The following is a 25953-nucleotide window of genomic DNA, read 5'->3' on the forward strand; positions in this document are numbered from 1 at the left end:
TATCTATTAATCAATGTCTTTGTTATGTTTCATATCTCTATTATTTATCTAGATGTGATGTTTGCAAACCATATGAATAGTTCTATAAGACAAAAAAAACTTCATTAGACAAAATATGTTGGGCGGTGTGATGGTGGAAATTGATGAATAATCCCACGTGAATGAATAGTTCTACAAGACAAAAAACTTTATTAGGCAAATACGTTTGGTAGTGTGAATGACATCAAATGCTGGAAGACAACTCAAAGTAGTGAAAGACAACTCACATTATTATGAAAAATTTGTTGGGCAGTGTGAATGACATCCAATGCTGGAAGACAACTCAAAATAGTGAAAGACAACTCACATTATTATGAAAATTTTGTTGGGTAGTGTGAATGACATCAATTGCTGGAAGACAACTCAAAAAAGTGAAAGACAACTCACATTATTATGAAAAATTTGTTGGGTAGTGTGAATGACATCAATTGCTGGAAGACAACTCAAAATAGTGAAAGACAACTTACATTATTATGAAAAATAATGCATGACATCCAATGCTCACTCTAGTATATAAATATATTATCATTGAAACTACAACTCACTTGTATGATAGCAAAACATTTCTCTGATCATTTCTATCAACTTAATATTTAGCAATTTCTCTAAAACTCTCAATTGATCAATCTCACAGAGGAGAAGGAAGGAGGAGTATCAAATGTGATATGATGTGGGAGATGTATAATAAGATGCAATGCAACTGCAAAATTTAGCCATTAATCTATGATGGTCCATGGTGGACAACTTTTTTACTTCACCATACTAAATGCCACCCTACTCCTCTCTCAATTGGATACAAATTGGTTCTAGGATGTTACAACTTCAACTCCAATTTTTTTTTATCAACTATCAACACAGAAAATATGTTTCTCATATAATATAAACTAAATACAATAATTATTTAATGTATTTAAAAAATAAATAAATATTTTTATTTTATATTAAAGTCCAAAATAACAAATGTTAAAAATGTGTGTAAAAAAATGTTACAATGTTAAAAATGTGTGTAAAAAAATATTGTTTGTGTTGTAAAAATTTGTTTGAAGTCCTGCTTAGGTTTCTCAGATGTGAAATGTATAAATATATCAGGGTGATAGTTGCTGTTCTCAACTTTTTATATCTCTCCACCTTTACCATTTTATACCTTTTTTCACCATCACCGTCTACATAAATTTGAACCCTGTGTTTGTGTTTTCTACTTTCTACTTTTCTTAAACTAAACTACCATCACAAAAAACTACACAACCTCTCATAACCACTAACCAAATCCAACAATGGCAGAACAAACCACCGAATCAAGAAAACAAGCGAGGCTAGCAATTCTAGAACTAGCAAACATGATAAGTGTTCCCATGTCTTTAAACGCTGTCGTACGTCTCAATGTTGCTGACGCAATTTGGGAAGGTGGTTCTAACGCGCCTCTCACTGCTGCTCAGATCCTTGCGCGTGTGATTCCTGACGGTGGCGGTGATGCCGAGAATCTTCAGCGCGTGCTTCGTATGCTCGCTAGTTATGGAGTTTTTGAAGAAGATATTGGGAGTGGTGAAAGGAAGTACTCGTTAACTGAGGTTGGGAAAACGCTTGTGACTGATGAACATGGGTTGTCGTATGGTGCTTATGTGCTCCAGCACCACCAGGTTAGTTCTAATTTCTTTTTAATCATTTTTTTTAATGATGTTAGAATTTAAAATCAAGTTTACAAAACAATTGGTTTGATGGATGGATTGATTCAAATGGTATGAAATTTGAGTGTTTAATCAGTGGTTAAGAAATTTGAGTGTTTAATTAGTGGTTAAGAATTTGATATTTGACTCTTGAGAGGAAAATTTCAGTGTGTTCTGCGAATTTTTGACGAAATTAGTCACCGTTAAACGACTGGGTGTGCAGGATGCATTGATGAGAGCATGGCCATTGGTCCATGAAGCAGTTGTGGACCCTTCAAAGGAGCCATTTGAGAGAGCTAATGGAGAAGGAGCATATGACTATTACTTGAAAAAACCAGAGATGAATGAGTTAATGTTGAAGGCTATGTCAGGGGTATCAGTGCCCTTCATGATAGCCCTTTTGGAGGGCTATCCTGGCTTTCAAAATGTGGAGAAGTTAGTTGATGTTGGTGGCAGTGGTGGTGATTGTCTCAAAATGATCTTGCAAAAATACCCAAATATTAAAGAAGGGTTGAACTTTGATCTTCCTGAAGTTGTGGCCAAAGCACCACAAATTCCAGGTATGTTTGTAAAATTGACACCACTAATTTTTCAATTGACCTATGTATATCTATTCCTATTTAATGTTATTTTTTCAAAAATATTTTTACATTTATTTTTCAACATTGTGAAAAGATGATCACTAAATATGGGTAGTTTAGGTCCACAAATCCTCCTTCAATTGGTTGAAAGGCTGAAATTGCTTGGTCGGATGGCATGACTGGAGTCGGGCCTGGTCATGAGTGACGTCTAACCTAACAATTTCGGCATTTTTGCCCATTGAGCTAGGACTTGTGGAAATTTTTTATATAAAAGCTAAATACATTTAACTAGTATTATCCTTAATAAATGTGAACGTAGCTAAGTTTGCTTATAATTGAGTTTAGATGAATGTTGCTAATATTACTCATTGATGAGTAGTAGTGCTAACAGCACTCTAAAGTCTATTATTTTATTGGAAAATGCTAAACGGTGCCCCCGGGGCACTGTTTAAGGAACAAAATATAGTAATATCACATTGAAGTTTGTGCAGTCAACGTCTCGAAAGTGTAAATAATGTTATTTTTAATTTTAAAATTTCCTTTTTTGGTTTCCTTAACCAGTGCCCCGGGGGCACCGGTTAGCATGACCCTATTTTATTATTGAAGGAAATTTTTTTAGTCCTACCATTTTATGTGAGACTGAGAGTCTGAGACCATTATAGGAGAGTGAATGTTGAATGATTATTAAAATGCTTTGCTTATTAATGTGTTTTTTTATTTGTAATTAGTGAGTTTTATAAATTTATTTATCCATCAAATGTGTAGCGTAGCAACACAGAGAATTTGTGTTTGATTCTTTGCTAAGCACATTTTTTGAGAGGAGTGAAGAGTTTACAGTGTCACAGAATCTTGAGCCCATTATTAGTGGTGTTTTATGAAATTTAAGCAAAAGTGAGATTTTAAAACTCAATTTTATAGAGATTTTATAAAATTAACATTAATTTAAAATGAGTTGAAAATAAATTGATTTTATGAGAGTTCAAAACTTCAAATAATTGAAGCTAGAAGAGATTTATTTTTTTCTGGATTTGAACTATGAACTTTTCAACTCACTCGGCTAAAAGAGATACCTTATGGTCTCCTTCATGAGCGAAAGCACAATTACTATCTTTTCTTTTTATAAAAAAAAATGGAATTATGTAACATAATACTCCCTCAGGTCCTTATTATAAGAAACAATTTGAATTTTTTTTTTGGTCCTTTATATAAGGAACACTCCTTAAATCTATGTTTTATTAAATAAGTAATTCCTTTTATACCCTTATTGAATTGAATTGTATACTCCAATATAACCTATTCCAATGCTTAGCATTAATTACACACACATTTCCTATAAAAAAAAATTGGAGGCAAATTTTAGTAAATAAAGAGTCACGTAAATGGTCTACCACCATTCAATCTATATATTCATGTATGAGTTACATTGAAATTAAGAATAGTGGTTTAGTATATTGATAATTACAAGAGACAACAATCAATTAAGACCAAGGTTATTTTTGGAATTAAACCTAACATTTTAGAATTTTTAATAAAAAAAAATAGGTCTCCTTGGTCTGTATGTTTTTGTCAAACTGTTCCTTATAATAAGGACCGGAGGGAGTAATATAATTATAATTTTAATTAGGCCACTAATTCCTTTGCCATTGTTGGATTTTAATTTGTGGTTGTGACATGTGAATTTCATAATAATAATATAGGTGTAACTCATGTGGGTGGTGACATGTTCAAATTCATTCCCCAAGCAGATGCTATCTTCATGAAGGTACGTCACCATCCATTCCCTCAATTACTTTTTTTTTTTTTTTTTGTATCTTTCTACTTTGATTGTTTGCCTAAATAAATTGAACAATCACGGATTGGAAAAAGACAGGGCATCGTCCTAGTTAATGAAAAACTAAAATATCTTACATAGAGACAGAGATACGGTTCAGCTTGTGATTTTTACTTGTGTGTACGAGAATGGCTTTATTCTATAAAGTAGACCCTACTCGGGAGAAAATATAGTGTGGTGGTCCTAAGACCATGTGCAATGGAAAGAAAAAAGGGTGTTGAAGGAGTGTTTCAACTGTTGAAACCATTGGAGGGAGTGTTGAAAAAATGATGTGGAGGAGTTGGGTGATGAAATGTTTCAACTGTGTTGAATCTGACGCAGGGGGCCACGCGGCGGGTTTTGTTTGGTTGCAGCAGGGCGCGTGTGATACACGCGCGGGTGAGGAGAGTGGGCGAGAGTGAAACGCGGAGAGAGAAAGAGATAAGGACACGTGTCTTTGTCTGATTGGCTCTCCGGATTCTTATCACATTAATACTTTGAACTCAATTATCTCATTGCAAATTAATTTTTTATTTTTTTATTTTTTTACCAAAATTCGTGATTTTTTTTTCTCTACAAATAGAGACTTGGTTCTATTTAAATAAGAATATGAAATAGAAAGTGGTGGGGTAGGGTGTTGAATAGAAAAATCATTGGAGAGGGTAAAAGTTGAATGTGTGTTGAATGATTAGGTGGAAGAAAGAGAAAATGATGTGGAGTGAAAAAGTGGCTGTTGAAGGTGTTGAAACCATTGTATATAGTCTAAGGCTTAACACGTCATTTTGACACAAAAAAGAGAAGAAGAAAGAAAATGAAAATATCAACATAAAAAAGAGTCTTTTTTTTTGGTTTATAACCCTCTAGTTCCTAGGGGAAATGGGCCCTAGTAGTCCAGAATTCGGCCACGAGGTAAGTAAAGCTTGACCAAGAAATTGTTCCACCCAGGAATCGAACTCGGGTAAACTGATCTTTTATTTTTATATCAAAGTAACACTAGTTATAGAGAAAATGGGATGTGCGGGACTTGAGACCACGACCTATTGTTGCGACAACCGCTCGGCCATTCATATGACATTGAATATTATTACATTATCAAATATTTAATATCTATTATTAAACATTTAGCCCCCAAAATTGGACGATTGAGCCTCAAAATTTTGGAGTCCAACTGCATAGAATGGGTGAGATTTTATACTATAATAGTATTATTTAAAATATTAACTTTTTGGTCCTTACAAATATTTGCAATTTTTTTAGTCTATAAAAAATTTCAGCAAATTTTGGTTTTTCAAATATTTTTTGTTATGATTTTTGGTTCCTGCATTTCATTTAACTTGTGTATATCATTTAAAATTTTAATTTTTTTTTTCTGTAGTCATGTTTAGTACTAGTACATTTTACGAATTTATCTTGCAAAAGTTAATTTTTTTTTTAACGATGGATAAATTAAATATGAATTTTTTAGTTTTTGCATAAAAATTCATAAATAATTCATTTTATGTTAAAAAATTCTAAATTTTTGTGGGAAATGTTCTTATAATATTATTATAAACATGAATATAAAAAATCATTCAAAAATATGAAAATACACAAGAATTGATTAAAAGTAGAAACCAAAACTTGTGACAAAAAATATTTAAGCGATTAAAAGTTGCTGAATTTTTTATAAGGATTAAAAATAAATTTTGAAATATTTATATGGATCAAAAGTTTATTTAACTCTAAAATAAATTGATTAATTTTTATTCAAAATTGAGAAGAACTGTTCTTAAATTTTAAATGAATCAAACTCAAGTTTAAAAAAAAAAATGTATCAAACACAAGTCGAATTTTGAGTTGAAACTATTTTTATCAAGTTAAAGTTAATGCGAGTTTGATTTGACTCGACTCATTTTTGGTCGTCAGTGTAGAAGTAGTTTTTGTAATGACTTACCCAAACGGGTCAGAAGTGGAAACTCTTTACTCCACAGCCATCTTATCCACTGAACTAGTTGGAAGCTATCACTTTCCAACTTTATGTGTAAACATAACCACCCATTATGGGAGTGTGAACAAAACCCTCCCTAAAGTCACTAAGCAGAAAGTTGTCCTTAGATTTCTAAGGAAGACTTTGACCAACAAAAGCTTATTACCACGCGTCTTCTTGGAAAAACACTTAAAAGTTATAACTACTATTGAAATATAAATCAATCAATAGGGTCTGTATAATTTGATGCCTATTTAGTGGACTCAAATATATCGTTATTTTCCAAGTTACTTATCCACTCATCCCCTCAAATATGTCAAGATACCAAACCTTTGTTTTTCTCATCATTTTCCATTTGATTCACCATTCATCATTTGGTTGTTTGGAAGAAGAGAAACAATCACTTATTGAACTCAAAGGAAGTTTTAATGATCCATCATTAAGATTTTCCTCTTGGGAAGGAAATGATTGTTGCAAATGGAAAGGAATTAGTTGCAGCAACATTACCAACCATGTTGTCAAAATTGACCTTAGGAATCCATGCTACCCTAAAAAAGGAGAAGATTATCAACAAAACTGTTCCTTCTCAAAATATAAGCTTGAATCTCAATATATTCACCCTTCTCTTTCAAAGTTCAAATATCTTACCTATTTGGACCTTAGTGGAAACAATTTTAATTCAAGTCCAATACCAACTTGGTTCAATTCTATTAACCAGTTACAATATCTTTCTCTCTCTGATTCTCATTTTAGTGGCATGATCCCAAATGATCTAGGAAATCTTACAAAATTGTACTTTCTTGATCTCAGCTTCAATTCTTGGTTACATTCTGATGATATCTATTGGGTTTCAAAACTTTCATTGCTTCAAAATCTTTACATGAGTGATGTTTTTCTTGGTAAGGTACAAAATTTATTCATGGTACTTAACATGCTTCCTTCTTTGTTACAATTAGACTTGATGAACTGCAGCGTAATTACCAAAATGCGCAGCGATAATCAAATTGTTAGTTACACAAATTTTTCTAGCATCGAGTCTCTAAATCTTGCAGATAATAAATTTGATGTCTCGGATTTGAATGATTTAAGACACATGAGTAGTTCAGTTAAATTTATTGACCTTACTAATAACAGTCTCAGTTCAGTTCCATTTTGGTTGAGTAATTGTGCCAAACTTGGTTCTCTTTTTCTTGGAAACAATGTCCTTAATGGCTCAATTCCACTCCCTCTTCAAAATTTGACTTCATTGATAGAGCTTGATCTTTCCCAAAATAACATTGAATCTGTTCCATTGTGGTTTGGTGGGTTACATAGTCTTCAGTATCTGAATCTATCATTGAATCATGTAAACTATATTGAGGACTCTTTACCAACATTTCTAGGAAATATGTGTAATCTTATATCACTAGATTTGTCTGGAAACAGAATTCAAGGACGCGCACTCGTCGGCAATTTGAATTTGCAGTCTCACTGCATTGAATTTGGTTTAGAGGAACTTCATTTGAGCAACAATAATTTCAATGATCAGCTGCCAGAATGGTTAGGACAACTTCAAAATATGTTAATTCTTGGACTTCATTCAGGTTTTTTCCATGGTCCTATTCCACATATTTTTGGAAAATTGTTAAACTTGCAATATTTAATCCTTTCTAACAATCACTTGAATGGATCTATTCCAAATTCTCTGGGAAAATTGGTAAACTTAAGCTTCTTAAACATTTCTAATAACCACTTGATAGGAAATTTTCCTTGTAGTATAACATCACTTGTCAATATACAGTATTTAATTCTGAACAATAATAATTTGACCGGGTCTCTTCCTAATTGTATTGGACAATTTGTCAATCTAAGCACCTTGATTATTTCTTCTAATCGTTTTTATGGTGTAATTCCTATGAGTATTGAGCAATTAGTTAGCCTAGAAAACCTTGATGTGTCAGAAAACTTTTTGAATGGTACAATCCCACAGAATATTGGTCAACTTTCAAATCTGCATACCCTTTATCTTAGTAAAAACAATTTGCAAGGGAAATTTCCTCAAAGTTTTGGTAAACTTAAGAACCTGCAAAATCTAGATTTGTCTCTCAACCATTTAGAAGGCATGTTTTCTGAGATAAAATTTCCTAAGTCACTAGCCTATGTGAACCTCACCAATAACCATATCACTGGATCACTTCCTCAAAATATTGCTCAAACATTTCCCAATCTCACTCACTTGCTTCTTGGAAACAACCTCATAAATGATTCCATTCCATATTCATTGTGCAAAATAAACTCTTTGTACCAAATTGACCTTTCAAGCAACAATTTAGTTGGCAACATTCCTGATTGTTGGAGTTCAACTCAAAGATTGAATGAGATGACCCTATCATCTAACAAACTATCCGGAGTTATTCCAAGCTCGTTTGGTAATCTTTCGACTTTGGTTTGGTTGCATTTGAATAACAATAGTCTTCGAGGGGAGTTTCCATTATTCTTGAGGAATTTAAAGCAATTGTTAATCTTAGATATCGGAGAGAACAAAATGTCAGGGACTATACCTTCATGGATAGGGGACATTTTCTCCTTAATCCAAATTCTCAGGTTAAGACAAAACAAGTTCCAAGGGTACATTCCATTACAACTTTGCAAACTTTCAGCTTTGCAAATCTTGGACCTTTCCAACAACATGTTGATAGGTTCCATCCCTCCCTGCATTGGGAATCTTACAGCAATGATTCAAGGAAACAAACCATTAGTTTCCTTAGCTCCCGGAGGGCCGAGGTATATGGAATGGTATGAACAAGATGTGAGTCAGATCATTAAAGGAAGAGAAGATCATTATACGAGAAATCTGAAACTTGTGGCCAATGTGGATTTATCAAGCAACAATTTGAGTGGATCTATTCCTAAAGGAATAACTCTTCTTACGGCTCTGCAAGGCCTAAACCTGTCGCACAATCATTTGTCCGGTGAAATTCCTACAACCATAGGGAACATGAAGTCGCTTGAATCTTTAGACCTCTCTCATGATCAACTTTCAAGCTCAATTCCTCACACCATGTCTAGTTTAACTTTTCTAAGTGCACTAAACTTGTCCTACAACAACCTTTCAGGACCAATTCCACAAGGAAACCAATTTTCAACACTTAATGATCCATTTATTTATGTTGGCAACAAATTTCTTTGTGGTGCGCCATTGTCCAATAAGTGTGATCCTGGTGAAAATGATATGGATGAAGATGAAAAAGAGGACAAGGCTGAGAAATTGTGGTTTTACTTTGTGGTAGCAATTGGTTTTGGTACTGGCTTTTGGGTTGTAGTTGGAGTTTTGTTGTTTAAGAAGTGTTGGAGGAAGGCTTACTTTAAATGCATTGATGAGACAGTACACAAGATAAAAGTCACATGCAGTAGAGAGTTAGCAAGGTTAAAGAAAACATGCATGGGAAACCCTGTTGATTAGTGAGAGATGATTGTATGCAGGTAGCTTAATTACTCATGTGATATAAAAGAATGTATCAATAAATTTTTCACCATTTGAAAAATAAATCATGATCATCAATAATGTAAATCTTGCTTCTTATTTATTTATAGGGTCATGCTAACTAGTGCCCCCGGGGCACTAGTTAAGGATACAAAAAAAGCAATTTTTACATTGGAAATGATACTTTTTATACTTTACAAACATTGACTACACAAGTTTCAATGTGATTTTACTATAATTAGTATCCTTAACTAGTGCCCTGGGGGCACTAGTTAGCATTTTCCTTATTTATATAGTCCGATCTGATAGGTCATTCTATGAAAAAGAAACACAATTATACTATAATAGTATTATTTAATTTAATTAATGAATGTGATAAGATTTTGGTCAATTCAGTGATCAAATAATATACCATTAGTCCTATAATTTTATATCACTCTGTGTTCTGTTTGGCAGTGGGTGCTAGTAACATGGACAGACAAAGAAATCAAGCACATACTGCAAAATTGTTACAAGGCACTCCCAGCAGGTGGAAAAGTAATTGCTTGTGAGCCGGTGTTGCCGGAGAATTCAGATGATAGTCACAGAACAAGGGCATTACTTGAAGGTGACATATTTGTGATGACAATTTACAGAGCTAAAGGAAAACATAGGACTGAAGAACAGTTTAAGCAGCTTGGAATTTCTGCAGGTTTCAATCTTTTCAAATCCTTTCATGTGGATTATTTCTACACTGTTCTTGAGTTTCAGAAATGAATGAAATTAAGTAACTCTAGATGTAATTCATGGATTTTCTGAACTTTGACTTTGTATGTGTAATAATTGGTAATATAATGTGGATGGCTTTTATGGCACCCGAAAATAATTTGAACTACTGATGTAGGAGGATTTCTTCTGTATATTATTATGTTAGTTAGATTTAGTTTTATTATATTTTAGGTTGATTTCTTATTTTTATATTTCACCTAGGTTAGTTATTTTTATATTTTAGGTAGATTTGTAATTTTTATTTAGCTAGGTTTGTTGTTTTTATTTTTACAATCTTTTAGGAGATTTGTTAATTTTATTTTTCACTCCTATTTAAACTAAATTATTGTAGCCTTGAAGACAACTTTTTGACTGAATAAAAATTCGGAGATTTTTCTCAAATTTGGTGGATTCCAAATTACTCTTTCTGGTGGATTCCGGAAATCTGGTGGATTCCAGAACTTTTATCTAATAGGATTAGCGTTTGCTAACCTTCACGCTTCCGTACTGCGTCAGTTGGTATCAGAGCAGGTTTCTCCTGTTCTTTTTCTAACGTGATCAGATGGGAGATCACCCGGTGACGAAAGCAGAGTTTTACGGTGCCATGACGGCTTTAACCGCGGCCATCACAGCTCTGACAACACAGGTGACAAAGTTATCCAACAACACCACCACTCAAAAAACTCAATTCAATTCCTCCGCCACCGCCTCTCTCACCATGGCCGCCGCCAACGATCCAAACAACCAAACTCAGATGGCGTTAATTCTCGGCCAAGATTCCACTCACTTCGAATCCCTAATTACAAATCTCATGTCAACCTCCAACGACCACCGTTCCCAAGCCGAAAATCTCTTCAATTTATGCAAACAAACTTACCATGATTCCTTGGTGGATATTGAAGATGATCCTGCTTGGCATGCTGCACTGACCGAGGATGAGGATGCTGGTGAGACTACTAACTATGGATTTGGACAGGAATGTTTGGACAGACTTTCAATTTCTTTGGGTGGGAACACGCTTGTGCCGGTTGCGTCTGAGTTGTTGCTGACTTACTTGGTTTCCCCTGAATGGCAAAAGCACAATGCTGCGCTCGTTGCCATCGCACAAATTGCAGAGGGTTGTTCAAAAGTGATGACAAAGAATCTGGAGCATGTATTGTCAATGGTTTTGAATTCATTTTCTCACCCACACCCTAGGGTGCGATGGACGGCTATAAACGCAATTGGGCAGTTGTCCACAGATTTAGGGCCAGACTTGCAAGTTAAATATCATCACTTAGTGCTTTCGGCATTAGCTGGTGCCATGGATGATTTTGAAAATGCTCGAGTACAGGCTCATGCTGCTTCTGCAGTGCTAAACTTCACTGAGAATTGCACCCCAGATATTCTAATACCTCATTTGGATGTGTTGACACGAGACAGGTCCTCTCACTTCTTTCAATGGGATCCAGGAGGGTGGTCTCTTGTTCATTGGAGGAGTCAACCTGCAAAGGAAGCTCTTTATCAAAACGAGAACTCGGGGTCGAGTTCTTTTAAGGTAGAGGAGACTGATGTAGGAGGATTTCTTCTGTATATTATTATGTTAGTTAGATTTAGTTTTATTATATTTTAGGTTGATTTCTTATTTTTATATTTCACCTAGGTTAGTTATTTTTATATTTTAGGTAGATTTGTAATTTTTATTTAGCTAGGTTTGTTGTTTTTATTTTTACAATCTTTTAGGAGATTTGTTAATTTTATTTTTCACTCCTATTTAAACTAAATTATTGTAGCCTTGAAGACAACTTTTTGATTGAATAAAAATTCGGAGATTTTTCTCAAATTTGGTGGATTCCAAATTACTCTTTCTGGTGGATTCCGGAAATCTGGTGGATTCCAGAACTTTTATCTAATAGGATTAGCGTTTGCTAACCTTCACGCTTCCGTACTGCGTCAACTACCAACAAGTGAAAATGAATATTTTTATTTAAATAAAAATATTCAAAAATAAATTATTTTGAATTATGTTTTTAGGTAAGAAATTGGGCTAAAGCCCGATTATATAACATATTATGGTCATTTTTGTCCGAAACTATAATAGTACTAAGACAAAATTATACATGAGGAAGATACCATAGAGGAAGTTGTCAACAATATTTGAGTACTAGGGTGAAAAGGTCGGAGACTATAAACATTCGTAATTAGCATCCTACAAATAACAACATCAGCTCGAGATCTCAACGAATCCGACTTCGAAAAACCGATCAATGGTATGTAAATGTAGATGCTAAACATGAAGAAGGTACTTCGAGTATGAAAAAAAGTATATTGAGGAAAATGAGGTTCTTTATTTGATAGCACTCTCATTTGTTTGCAGGAAAAACAGGGGTAAAAGTGGAAAAAAAGAAAAGAGTTTACAGTTGAGTTGAGTAGAAGAGAAAATTTGGTCTCTCTGTGCTTTTTCTGCTGTGTTCCAAACTGGAGAAATCCACCTTCCCTCCTCTTATTCTCTCTTCTATATCTCTCTCAAAACAAACATGCCCCTTAATGATTCCAAAACTGTTTTTGAGTCACATCAAGAAGCTGAAAATATTTTGACTACTTCACTTCGTAGGGAAAATAATATTCTACATTTTAAGTTTTCTTTTTTTTGATAGCTTCTAAATTTTAAGTTTGTATGGTTCAGATGACATTTTTTTTTTCAATTACATTTTATAATAATATTTTTATTAAATCTTATTTTAAGTTCATTTGGTTGAGTTTTTTTTTTTTTGAATCAATTTCATTTGGTTGAGTTAAAATAATGTTTTAAAATTATTATTGACTCATTCTTTAAGAGAGTATATTTTCTTGTAAAAAAAAGGAGAGTATATTTTATGAAACATTTGTACTAGGGGTGTGCATCGGGCGGGTTCGGACGGGTTCGGGCCCAAATTATCAAATCTATGTGAAACCGAGCATGCTATTTTAAGGCCCAATTTCGACCGTATAAGGGCTCGGTTTGGGCGGGTCTCGGGTTAGTTGGGTCACGGGTCAAATGGGTCGGTTGACTCGGTTATGGGCCTCAATCTATTTTTTTTATTACTTTTTTTTATGACCCAAATTTTATTGTTTTTTTTTTGGATTATTTTATGACTCGTTATGGGCCTCAATCTAAATGTTTTCATATGTTTAAGTTGAGTTTTTATTTTGTCAAAAAAAAATTTTGAGTTTTTATGAAACCTATTTATTTTTTTTATTGACTAAATGAAACCTTTTTTTTAAATAAGTTATCAATTATCATAGTGTTATGAATAATTTGGTGGATGTCCATTAAGCATTGACCCATTCCACTGGCCCATTATATTGTCCTATAAATAGGACTTGTATTGTCATGTAAACAGACACCTTGATGAGAATAATACAATCTCTATTCTTTCTCTCTTCTCTTCTTCTCTCCTCTATACTTATATATTATTACTATTACTTATATTTCATAACACGTTATCAGCACGAGCTTACCAACTGAGGTACGCAATTCTTATTCTATTTTTATGAAATCACAAGTAGTTTTTATTTTTGATTATTATATGATTATGAATCGTTTCAACCTTGTATACTTATAAAGATCAAATAATAATAATAATTAAAATTAAATAAATAAATAAGCATCATTCCTTTATGTATTTAATTGATTCAATGTTGTTTACGCTTCGTGATATCCGACATTTGTATGGTGAAGCATAACACTTTGATCATTAATATTACATAAAATGTTGATCAATTATTTATTTATTTATTTATAATATGTATTTTGGATGTTTGATATTGTTTGAGTTTCGTGACCGACAATAGTCTGGTGAAGCATCATTATGCTTCGTGACCGACACCTGTATGGTGAAACATCGACACTTCGATCATCCAAAAGAACATAAACATATTTAAGAATTCATAATCTTGGTTCCTGAAGAACCTAGAAAGTTAATACATGAATTCCCGAAGAATTCATAATCTTGGTTCCTAAAGAACCTATTCTTAGTTCCTGAAGAACTTAGACATTTAATACATGAATTCCCGAAGAATTCATAATCTTAGTTCCCGAAGAACTTAGAAAAAATTAATTTTGTTCCTGAAGAACTTACGAAATATCACCATTTATCATCATGCATCCCTAATGGATTGCACATCAAAAATATTTTTATGTGTTATATAGTTCCTGAAGAACTAATAAAACAACTTCTTTTTCTCTTCAATGAATTCTAGATGAATTCAATATTCATACATCCTTGAAGGATTGTAAATTGATAGTGATTTATTATATAGTTCCTGAAGAACTTAGTGGATAAAATTGTAAAATTCAATTGCTAAGTAAATTTCACAAAAGCATGTAGCATGAATCGCACCGTTTTTACGGCCTTACAGATTTAATTTATGAATTCCCGAAGAATTCAAAAGCATAGTTCTTGAAGAACTCAACATTATTCTATGTCAATTCCTGAAGAATTCAAAAGCATAGTTCCTGAAAAACTCATATTATTCTCTATGAATTCATAAGAATTCAAAAGGGTAGTTCATGAAGAACTCAAGATTATTCCGTGTGAATTCCAGAAGAATTCAATAATTTAGTACACTACTAATACATTCATATGTCATTCATATGTACCGTAAAAAAAAAAAGTCATTCATATGTTAATTTGGTCAATCAATCTCATTGAAAACAATTGAATGCTTTTTATTTCTTTCTTTTATTGTTTTCAATTTATTACATTATCGGTTAATGAAGTATTATGATTGATTCATTTGAAATTAAATGATTTGTTTTGAAAATAAAACTAGTTGATTTGACAAATTTTCAAATATCAATTGAAATATCATATCGTTTAATTTCTTTTGTGATTTCTATTAGCCAAATTTTTGTAATTGTGATACTACCTATTAATTTTAACCTTTTTAAATCATGAATTAATGGATTATTTATTTACATTATATTTGACAATTATGATGTTTCCTGTTACTTTCATATACTAAGTTTGAAAGTTACTAAAATAAAAGGTGTGCATGACTTAATACTTTATTCATTTTATTTTATACGATAACTTTGTACTATGTGTTATTATGAATTAATTCAGCTACTACAATGCTTAAGGTATGAATTGTGTCTTATTAAGAAAATATTTTTCTTCCATAATAAATCAATTTAATTGATATTTTTTTCTTTTGGAAATAAAATTATAATTCATACCTTAATCATATCTTTTTTCTTTTGGAAATAAATTTAATTATAATTTATACCCGGAATATTTTTTTTATATATTCAATTCAAGAATTCAAGAATATTTGTTTGATATTAATATCATATCCTTGATTTATGGAATTTGAATTTATTTTGTGAAATTTTTAAATATTTGGTGTTGATTGAATGTGAGAACTGAGAATCATATATAATTTTAAACTATATTAATCTCACGATTTGATCCTAAAATATTATATGAGAAACTTTTTTTTACTTTAAAAGTTGTAACACTAATGTTAATTATTTTGTTAAAGTGTTCTATTTGGAAATTTATTTTAGGCTCAATTTTGTTAATTATTACACCAAATTTTTTTTACGATAATTATTACACCAAATGTTATTTATATGAATATTTGTAAATATTTTGTAAATTTTATATTGTCTTGTTATTTGAATATTCACTTGCAAATTGTTATTGAAATTATTATTTTGAGGATATATTAAGACAATTGAGTATTAAATTATCCTTACATTGATTTATTATAAGAGTTTCTTTTTATTATTATTATACATTGGTTTGCCGTTGATTTGTGGCTATTTGAGATGACTTGTAAAGTCATCAAAATTTATTGGCTCCATTTGTAAGGAAAAATTCGAGTGGCAACCTGAAGTTTGCTTGGAGCTCTTTTATATAAATGTACCAATGATTGGTAAAGGCATTCACTCGCTAATATGATGAAACGTTTTTAAACGTACATAAATGACAATAGTCCCAATTGATTGCATAAGTATAATCTTCTTTCATTCATATATGAATATCAATATGGAAACAAGAAATGAAGAGATGTTGAATATCTCTATATATTACTAATTTACTACACATATTTTGGATAAACTAAGTGTAATGAAAAAGTTATAAACCAGAAGTTTATACTACACTTTTATATATAATAATGCAATTGAAGCACAAATTATTGTAAACCAGAAGTTTACAAATCATATTAAATTTATTGTTGGCAATACCGGTTGGGTCATCCCGGATTTATTATGATGCGAAAAAAAAAAACTATAAATATATAGTGAAGGGCCTGAAGTTCCTTCATTCTAATAATTTTTATAGGTTACTAATTCCCAAAAGAAATTGATAATTTGAGATTTTTGACCATTTAGATATTTTGTGACTTGAATTGATGCATCAACTAAATTGGTCACATGCATGTTTACTCACAACTAGAAGTTTGTGAGTTTGTTTTCTCAAATAGTTTTGCTAGGATCTCATTTTCTAAATTCTTAAAAAATATTTGATAAGTATCGTATGTCAGTTGAAATTGATATCGTATAGAATATGAGCATACAAGAAAATGGACCTGAAGATCCATTTTTTAGACGTCTAAAGTAATCACATGAATGATACTTATGAGATCATAACTTCTATTTTATATGTTGAAAACACTCAAACGTGTATGTTGAGATATTGATTCGCATCAAGCCAACAAGTTATTATATGCAAGTTCCCCTAAATTTACAAATGAGTTTAGGTCTATAACCTAATATTTTTCATATAAGCATTTTTGGATGTGTTGGTATGTTCCGATTGCTCCAATATAATGCACTAAGATGAAATCTTAAAGAATATTGGAAAAATGTATTTGATATGAATCTCCATCTATTATAAATTCTTGAGCCAAAAATTGGAGAATTATTTATAGCCCAGAAGGCTGATAAATTTTTGAGCAAAAATTGGAGAATTATTTATAGCCCAAAAGGCTGTTTCTCAAGTGATTAACTAGTTTTCCCAATATTAGGGAGAGGGAATAAGCAGCTGAAATTGTGAACCAGAAGTTCAATTGAATCACTTGAAATAAATTATTATTATTTTTATCTCGTTTTGATCCTCTTACAAATTAGCATGAACCAGAAGTTCTAAAGATAATTCATTTGCATAGAGTATGAAATTAATCAACAGCTGCTAATGCTCCAATCAAAATGAATGTCTCTGTTGGACAAGCAAATGAAATTTAACCACCCTGATGCGTGGTAGGCCAATCGGTTCCAAAGATGAAAATCCTCAAATAAGAAAAGGAGCTAAAAAGAAAGATGACCCAAGTGAGGATATGAAAACTTCAAAAGAGTATTTGACATAATTGAGTTTTAAGTTCCAGAAGAACTTCTCAGGTACCTGAAATTTATGATAATAAAGAGATCTTGACGAATTATGTCATGAATGAAAATTATGTCATGAATGGAATATGATGGAACCGAAAAGAAGTCAACGTTGATGATATTTTTATATATAATATAGCGCTATTTGTGAAAAGAGTTAATGAGGATCATGAAATAAATTCTATTGAGAATTATAGACAATGATTGTCTAAATGAAAACGCAATTGCTACGTAATTAAAGTCACTTTGCAAAGTGAAGATTTTTGGACCAGCAGTCCATACACCTGAAGATGTAAAACATGATAGATACGAATTAATTTTCGTGTGAATATAAAATGTTGACATACAAACATTAAAAGCTTGATTTTTTTATTCAAGCATATTGGTAAAAGTTTGCCATTGAATGTGAAGAGAAATATTCACCTGAAGTGAAATCAAAATTCTTCTCTCACTTGATTAAGTTTCTTAACACATGGAAAATTCAATTTATTTGAAAAATGTGTCACGATATATTTGTATGGCTCACTTGTTAGTGTGAATTATATAAAACTCCTTGAAGGATTTAATTTCCACGAGATATACATTTCAAACTATCGAAGAGATGACTTAATGAAATGAATAAGTCACTTTGGAAATGAATTTGTTATATGATGACATAAACTCCTGAAGAGTTCTTGAAATCTATTGATTAAAGAAAAATTTGAAATGAAATATATTTGATATTAACAAATATAATTTATTGTCACTTGATGTAAACAAAGATCATTTCATGTCTCAAGAAAATGATCACTTACTTGAATTGGTCTTGAAGGACCATATTTTAGTTCAATTGAGAATACTATTGCATTTTGTTAATTATGTATGTGATAGTATCAATAAACTCAAAGATATTGGAACAAAGTCAAGTATATAATTTGTATCTTAGAGATACAACAATATCATCCGATTATGTGGAAGTTTTAACACTACATTCAGAAAGTTCAGAGTGTGGTTTTGTTGAAGTTTGTGATTCTACACATACAAGAAATTTGAAGAAGATAATACTGCATCCACAGCTAATTCAGAGAAGATTATATTAAAGAAGAAGAATCAAATCTTTCTACAAAGTCATCATCAAGTAAAGCTTCTGATCAACTATATTGAAGATTAATTGCTCTTATTCGTCTCAGATATAATTGTCTTCACAAGGGGGAGATATAATTGTGTTCTGCACTCTTTTTCCTTTAACCATGGTTTTGTCCCATTGGGTTTTCCTGGTAAGGTTTTTAATGAGGCAGTTCAAATACAAAGGATGTTGTACTCTTTTTCCTTCACTAGAATTTTTTCCCACCGGGTTTTTTTCTAGTAAAGGTTTTAATGAGGCATATCCTCGATGGACATCCAAGGGGGAGTGTTATGAATAATTTGGTGGATGTCCATTAAGCATTGACCCATTCCACTGGCCCATTATATTGTCCTATAAATAGGACTTGTATTGTCATGTAAACAGACACCTTGATGAGAATAATACAATCTCTATTCTTTCTCTCTTCTCTTCTTCTCTCCTCTATACTTATATATTATTACTATTACTTATATTTCATAACACATAGTAAATAATATTATTAATTCCCATGATTTCTTAGCACTTGCCGGTCAATTAAGATTTTTTCTTGTTCCTCTTTAATCAGCCATGATTTCTTAGCACTCGCAAGTCAATTACTATGAGTTTTTCTTGTTCCTCTTTAATCAACCACCATGAGAGAACATGAGAGCGGTCAATAAATTAATTAACTACAGTCCCAACTGGAAAAAACAATGGCTGAAACAAACAAGTTCAATGGCATGTCTTGAGACTTGAGTTGCTGGATTAGGAGAACGACTTGCTTGAGTTCCTGAAAAATGAAGAAACCATCATCAACAAAAAAAATTGCTTAAACATAAACAAAACATAAGGAATAACATAAACATAATTTAAAAATATAAAATTAAAATAAAATACCTTTTTCAGCTATTTCTTTTCCATTTCTTTCTCCAGACTCTTTCTTCCCCCTTAGAATCAACAATAAATCTGAAATCAACCAGAGTGAACAAAAAAAACTTCAGAAATAAAACCAACAAAACTAAATAAAACAAGCAATCAATTTAGAGATGTATAAGAAGAGAAAAAAAAACTGTAACTCTTTTTATAAATCAAGTGTCATAACTCTAGGGTTTCAAAAAAAAAAACAGAAGATCAATTTTTTTTTTATAGAAATGTTGAAACATGATGATGATGATGTTTAAACTTCAAACACAACAAAACCCAACAACAGAAAATACAAAAAACCAAAACTTAAGAACAGAAAATAGAAAAATAAATAAATAAATCAAAACTCAAGAACATAAATTAGAAAGAATTGTAAACTGAAAACAGAAACAAAAAAGAGAACAAATAAAAACGAATTTACTCACAAGGTGATGCGATGAGATGACGAAAGTGAGAGATAGAGAGACGGACGAAGGAGCAGTGGCGAAGACTGAGCTATTTAGTTTGATTTCGTGTGAGTATTGAAGGTTTAGAGGTTGAGAGATGAAGGTGTAGCTGTGGCCTGTGGGTTGTCGTTCGTCATGTTCTGTTCTTGTGTTGCGCCGTTTCTGTTCTTTCTTTCTTCAGATTAGGGTTAGTTTGAGTGAGAAAAAATAAGATTGGCTTTTATATACATAGGGTTAAGTTATAGTATGAGGTTTGGACTTTGGATATGGGCTAGTTTGAGATTTGGGCTTAGTGTATATACTGTAATATAATAGCTAATATTAACTATGTCAACAAATCGGTCGGGTTCGGTCATAATGGGTTGATTATAAATAAAACCGGGCCCGATCGGTTCAACTCACCCAGACCTGATTTTTTCTGAACCGTGGCCCGGATCACCCAATTCAACCCGCCCGAATCGGTTTTCCACTCTCGGTTTTTACGGTTTCGGTCGGTTTTTTTTTTTCCTGCACACCCCTAATTTGTACATCAATTTTACTTTAGAGTATTTTTGGAATGGTGACGCTCCCTAGATAGCGGGGCAGGTGAGCTCACTATGTAACTATATGAACACGGACTCTGATACGGACACCGTGACACGACATCGATACGAACATGACGACACCGTTAATGTAAAAAATATAGGACATCAACACCGCTACATATTTATAAAAAGATAAATTGAAAGTCAAAATATATACATGTAAATCTAAGTTGAGCAAGTTATTTTTTAAAAAAAGTTTTAAAACAAGATATGATAATATTTTACCTTTAGTTATCCATCTACTATAAAAAAAAAAAACTAAAAATATTATAATCAAAATGTAGTATCTTCAATCTCTCATTGATCAACATTGTTGTTTGATACATCTTTAACACTTGTAGATATGTCTAATATGTGCTTAATGATAGTAGACCATGTGCAATGGTGATTAAATGGTGTGTTGAATGAGTGTTGAGAGTTGAAAAATGATTGGAGAGGTGTGTTGAAAGTTGATGTGGAGGAGTGAGGAGTTGAAACAATTCAACACAGTTGAGAGCCTGCCACCGAGGACACTTGGCGCGTTTCTGCTGGTCCAGACGGGCGCGTGCACGACACGCACAGACAAGCGCGAGTGAGGGGCTGGAGGACGCGGAGAGAGAAAGATTCTGTGACACATGACTGATTACGATTGGTTCTCCGGATTTTTATCCAATTAATACTTTGAACTCAATTATTTCATAGAAAATTAATTTTTAATTTTTTAATTTTTTTTACCAAAATTCATAATTTTTTTTTGTCTATAAATATAGACTTGGTTCATTTGATTTGGACACAGGAAAAAAAAAACGGATTTTTTCACTATAATAATCTTATTATTATCTTCCTATTAGTGTTAATCTTGAAGTATTAGTCTTTTTTTTAGTGAAATGGATCCCAATAATCACTTCAACAACACCCAAAATTCTTCTAATCATCCCAACAATTATCAAAATCCCAACAATTATCAAAATCCAAATCAATTTTTCAACCAACATCCTCAAAACATACCTAATTTTGGTTTAGCACCAAATTTCAACCAATCATCCTTTGTTCCAAACTTTCATCCATATTATGGATCTATGCTGAGAAATCCATCTCAAACACCCCCGTTTAATGGTTATATGCTCAATGTTGGACCGATTTTGAGCAATCTGAGGAAAGTGGATCTAGTGCACCACAACCATACTCGACAGAGGTGTTACCTGCTTTTGTAAATCATGTGCGTGCTAGATCCGAGTTCCATGATCCAAAAGGTCATCAAGAATTGCAAGCAGATTTAGTGAAGCACATATAGACAAAGTGTGGAATGGGACGTGACTGAACATGATTTGTATCGTACTGATTACGTTGCTTGTGTGTGTATCACATTTTAAATTAGAATATGAAATAAAAAGTGGTGGGGTAGAGAAAGTGATGGAATAAAGTGTTGAATGAAAAAACCATTGGAGAGTGTAAAAGTTGAATGAATGTTGAATGATTAGGTGGAGGAAAGAGAAAATGGTGTGGAGTGTTGAGAAGTGAAAAAGTGGTGTCGAATGTTTGTGACCATTGTACATGGTCGTATAAGTAAAGATAAAACAATTTTTTGGGACATTTGTCTGAAACGTGTTGTACGAGTGTTTTACAGGTGTCAAACAGCGATAAAATGAGTGTCAAAGTAAAGGAAAAATTGAATTTTTTTGGACACCTATATAAGCTATCCGACACGTCGTACGAGTGTCATACGAGTGTCGGACAGTGACACGTGTCGGACCTTGCAATACACCTAATCATAGAGGTGCTTGCTTCATATATCTATATGTACATAATGTTTTGATGCTTGTATGTTGGGTGTTCAATGTTATCTCGTAGAGTAGATGAAAACAAAATAATGTCATTATCGCATTTGATACGCATTAAATTTGATTCTATGATACTGAAAAGTGAAAACAAAATAATCTTGCGATGAATCTTCTCATCGTTAAATACCATTATTTTGTCTCATATCTATCTTGAAAGGTTAAAAAGAAGTAAAAAGTAACAAGAGGTTGCTTAAAACTATATATAGTAGTGATTAGAGGGACTAACATGAGACATATATATATATAGATATAATTTAAAATATAATAATAATAAAACAAAATTTTCTAATGGCTTTATTTTATCTCCATAAGTTCTCATAAAATTCATTATAAATTGATACAAAAACTTAATGTTTGTTACTTAAAATAAAAGAGAAAAACATGACTGCAAATGTCTTGTTTGTATATGTTATGATCATATTGATTTCTCTATTTTTTATTTTGAGTGGTGTAAGTGCTGGTAACTCCTTTTCTTCGTCCTTCACAAGTTTTAAAATTTACATTATTTATTTATCCCTTTCATTAACACTATAATCTTCTTGTTTTACACCTAGGAAAGGGTTATCGTTGCAAAGAAGACGAAGATTGTCCTATTCCTTGGTGTAGGCCTTTGTTATCCGTTTGTACTAATCATCAATGTATCTGCATGGAAGTTTAAGAGTTAAGTTGAAAATTAATGTTATGTTACTCCTAAGTTTATAGTAAATCTCATGATTACTTTCATTTTGATTTATATTCATTCTTTCCACTTTCCTTAAAGCCTTTGAAGTGTTATGTTGTTGAGTCTTTTCGGTTATGCAAGCGCGGACACCTTTGTACTTTTGGGGAGTTGTACAATATTGCGGATAATTTCCTAATTCAGTGTGATAACATGCCTCCGATTTCTGATTTCCAGTCATCCGCATCAACATGAGGCACATGGTACTTGGCGCAATGTAGTAGTGAGGATCACTCAAACGCCTATTTCCACTAGATTCGAGATTCACAAGATGAAAAATTGTGTACCACCTCAATTATATTTAGCCATGTGTACTAGTTGGTGTGTCACACATGTACAATCAAAAGTTACAAAACCCTAGAGGGTAATGGTTAGTCGGTGATAACCCAAAAGATTGAGGGCGATTTCAGGTTATCATCTGGTTAATTAGATGACCTTGAAATACGTTCCCAACACTCCCTAGATAGTAGATAGTGGTACAAGCTAGATCTACATGTACATAATGTTTTGATATTTTTTTTTTTTGAAGCATACATAATGTTTTGATGATAGCACATTAGTTCTTAAAATTTGGGATTAAATTAAATAAGTTTTTAGTTTCTAAAAATATAGCAAATTTTGAATTTAGTCAATATAAATAAAATCAGGAGGTTTAGTCCTCCCAAAGTTTTCAATTTCATTTTTTGTTCCTAAGACCGGTTTATGTCTATGTTAATGTAAATATTATGATCCTTTATTTTCAAGACTTGTCCGTGTTATGTTATGTCCATCTATTATGTCAAGCCTATGTATATTATGTTTAAAAAATGTCAATAACATATTAAAATTATGTTTATTAGGGACTAAAAGAAAAAGAAATACCAAAACCATACTGAATCGATATCAAACAAAACCGATCCAAACCAACAGCGATCCAATATCACAATTTTAAGATCCAAATAAGGAGAGACGAACAAGAAAATTAATACACTTTTGGACTAGGTGAAGAAATAAAAGTATAAAATAAAGTTTGAGAAAATAAAGAGTACCAAATGCACAACAATTTCATAGAAGAAAAGAATTGCAAGTTTGAAAGTAAGATAGATTTATTTTCAACTTAACAATATCAATTACCAACAGATACACGTATAAAAAACACACGTCTGATTTTTAGGATATATACATTCTAGTGATGTACAATCTTCATTCTTCGTGCATGATGCTATGATGTAAAATAAGAAAAATAAATGTTAGTGAAATAGAATCAATTATTTTGAATAGGGTTTAGAAGAAAGTTTGAAAAGAATGAGATATGAGATTTACCATTGACTATAGTTTCAAGAAAAAGTAGTAGAAAAATAAAGAGAATCACAACATAAGCAAACTTAAAAGTTAGAGTCATATTTTTCGTCCTTTTCATTTAATAAATAACACATTTTATTACTTTATATAGTAAAAATCTCATATGTTTACTTATATTAAATTGCTTTAGACATCATAGCTATAAAATATATTATCAAAATAGTAAAGTATGTATAACAAATGTCTTTTAGATATCCTGATGTGTCGTGTATATTGTAATAATCTAATATTATGAGTTTATATACCAACCTTTTTATTATTTTTTTATTTCTTTTCTAACTTTTCAAGATAGATAAAGGAAAACTCCCTAAACAACAATAATAGTTTTAAACAACAACGATGAAAACGGTATGAATAGCTGACGACAGACTACGACAGACTATGCAGCCGTTTACAAATGACAAAAATTAAATTAAACTATAACTAAAACTAATACTCCCTCCGTTTTCGTATAAGTGTCCAGTTCTATCATATTCAGCGTTTTTAATAAACTGTCCAGTTTGTGTTTTAAGGATACGATTTGTCAATTATACCCTTTGTCAATTATTGTTATATTTTTCAATATATTTGAAAAACTAAAGTTTTTTTTTTTGAAAAAAAAGAAAGTTTGTTTCTTCATTGTTATATTCAGATTTAAACAGAGTTTGTTACCTATAATAAATGGTTCATTGAAGCGATATATATATTTTTTAATAACAATAAATTTATTTGAAAGAGTGAAAAAAATAGGAATTTATTGGTGAATTTAGATGAGGTGCAAAAATCTACTTTCTTAATTTGGTGTTATCATTCGGACCGGACACTTACGAAAACAGCGGGAGTACTAAAGAAGAAAAGGGTGGTGGTAGTGGTGGGGGTGGGGGTTAGGTGTTTAAAGTATTTTTGAATCCTCCTGGTTGGCTAAAACAACAGCCTTTTGACCGATGCATATGACCTGACTACAGACTGGTCAACTACTTAGGTAGCGGACAACATTTTCAAAATTTCTCATTTTTATAGCGTCTGTTATCTAAGTAGCGGAAAAGTAATATAGAAAACGAGCAGGGTGCCTGAGAAGCACAGGGCCGCCAACAGAATTTTTCAAAAATATTGCTTATAAAATAAATATATTTTTGAAAATGTAGATATCTAAATTGGTGACATACCACGAATGAAAAATTCAAGCATTACTTTGATTTAATTTTTAGTGTTAATTAGTAAGACTTGTACGTTGTACCCCAAACATCATGATTTGGAAGACGAAAGTCAGAGTTCATCTTCAAAGGGGCTCATCATTGGCCACAAAGTGAAGATCATTGAGCATGACACATACTTATTGATAAGTGGATAGGTAGATTGAAGAAAGCGAAAAATGTTGTAAATTGGACAGTAGTATTTGGTGGATTTTGATCATCTCCAATTTTTCCTCATGT

The 25953-nt window shown here is 31.9% G+C and overlaps 1 protein-coding gene and 3 long non-coding RNA genes across 6 annotated transcripts; 2 read left to right on the forward strand and 2 right to left on the reverse strand.

The window, feature by feature from the left end:
• Positions 1-1160: 1160 nt before the first annotated feature.
• On the forward strand, positions 1161-10394 carry LOC123894965 (nicotinate N-methyltransferase 1-like). Of its 3 annotated transcripts, none has more exons than XM_045945135.1 (4): positions 1161-1676; positions 1927-2263; positions 3982-4046; positions 9980-10394. In XM_045945135.1, exons 1-4 carry the CDS (start codon positions 1314-1316, stop codon positions 10277-10279), a joined length of 1065 nt encoding a protein of 354 aa, XP_045801091.1. In that variant the 5' UTR covers positions 1161-1313; the 3' UTR covers positions 10280-10394. The 3 variants fall into 3 exon arrangements, with proteins under 3 accessions (XP_045801091.1, XP_045801093.1, XP_045801092.1); XM_045945137.1 differs by lacking the exon at positions 9980-10394 and adding an exon at positions 7486-7638 and having other exon boundaries at positions 1170-1676; XM_045945136.1 differs by lacking the exons at positions 1161-1676; positions 1927-2263; positions 3982-4046 and adding an exon at positions 5907-6964.
• An 8858-nt stretch (positions 10395-19252) lies between these two features.
• On the reverse strand, positions 19253-20291 carry LOC123894968. Its single transcript, XR_006804030.1, has 3 exons — positions 20058-20291; positions 19606-19674; positions 19253-19498 (listed from the first exon to the last, which is right to left on the reverse strand). It is a non-coding gene; the product is annotated as an uncharacterized LOC123894968 (long non-coding RNA).
• Positions 20292-22656: 2365 nt separating this feature from the next.
• LOC123894967 lies at positions 22657-23215 on the forward strand. Its single transcript, XR_006804029.1, has 2 exons — positions 22657-22942; positions 23037-23215. It is a non-coding gene; the product is annotated as an uncharacterized LOC123894967 (long non-coding RNA).
• A 1007-nt stretch (positions 23216-24222) lies between these two features.
• On the reverse strand, positions 24223-24636 carry LOC123894969. Its single transcript, XR_006804031.1, has 2 exons — positions 24503-24636; positions 24223-24401 (listed from the first exon to the last, which is right to left on the reverse strand). It is a non-coding gene; the product is annotated as an uncharacterized LOC123894969 (long non-coding RNA).
• Positions 24637-25953: the final 1317 nt, after the last annotated feature.

This window comes from Trifolium pratense, linkage group LG7, assembly GCF_020283565.1.
Source record: "Trifolium pratense cultivar HEN17-A07 linkage group LG7, ARS_RC_1.1, whole genome shotgun sequence".
Classification (NCBI taxonomy): Eukaryota; Viridiplantae; Streptophyta; class Magnoliopsida; order Fabales; family Fabaceae; genus Trifolium; species Trifolium pratense.

What these genes read in the sequence shown, in the direction of transcription:
- LOC123894965 (XM_045945135.1), top strand. Translation starts at nt 1,314, where the DNA reads ATGGCAGAACAAACCACCGAATCAAGAAAACAAGCGAGGCTAGCAATT. An exon ending in CAAAGCACCACAAATTCCAG is followed by an intron (nt 2,264 to 3,981) that starts GTATGTTTGTAA and finishes ATAATAATATAG; the next exon opens with GTGTAACTCATGTGGGTGGT. An exon ending in CAGATGCTATCTTCATGAAG is followed by an intron (nt 4,047 to 9,979) that starts GTACGTCACCAT and finishes TCTGTTTGGCAG; the next exon opens with TGGGTGCTAGTAACATGGAC.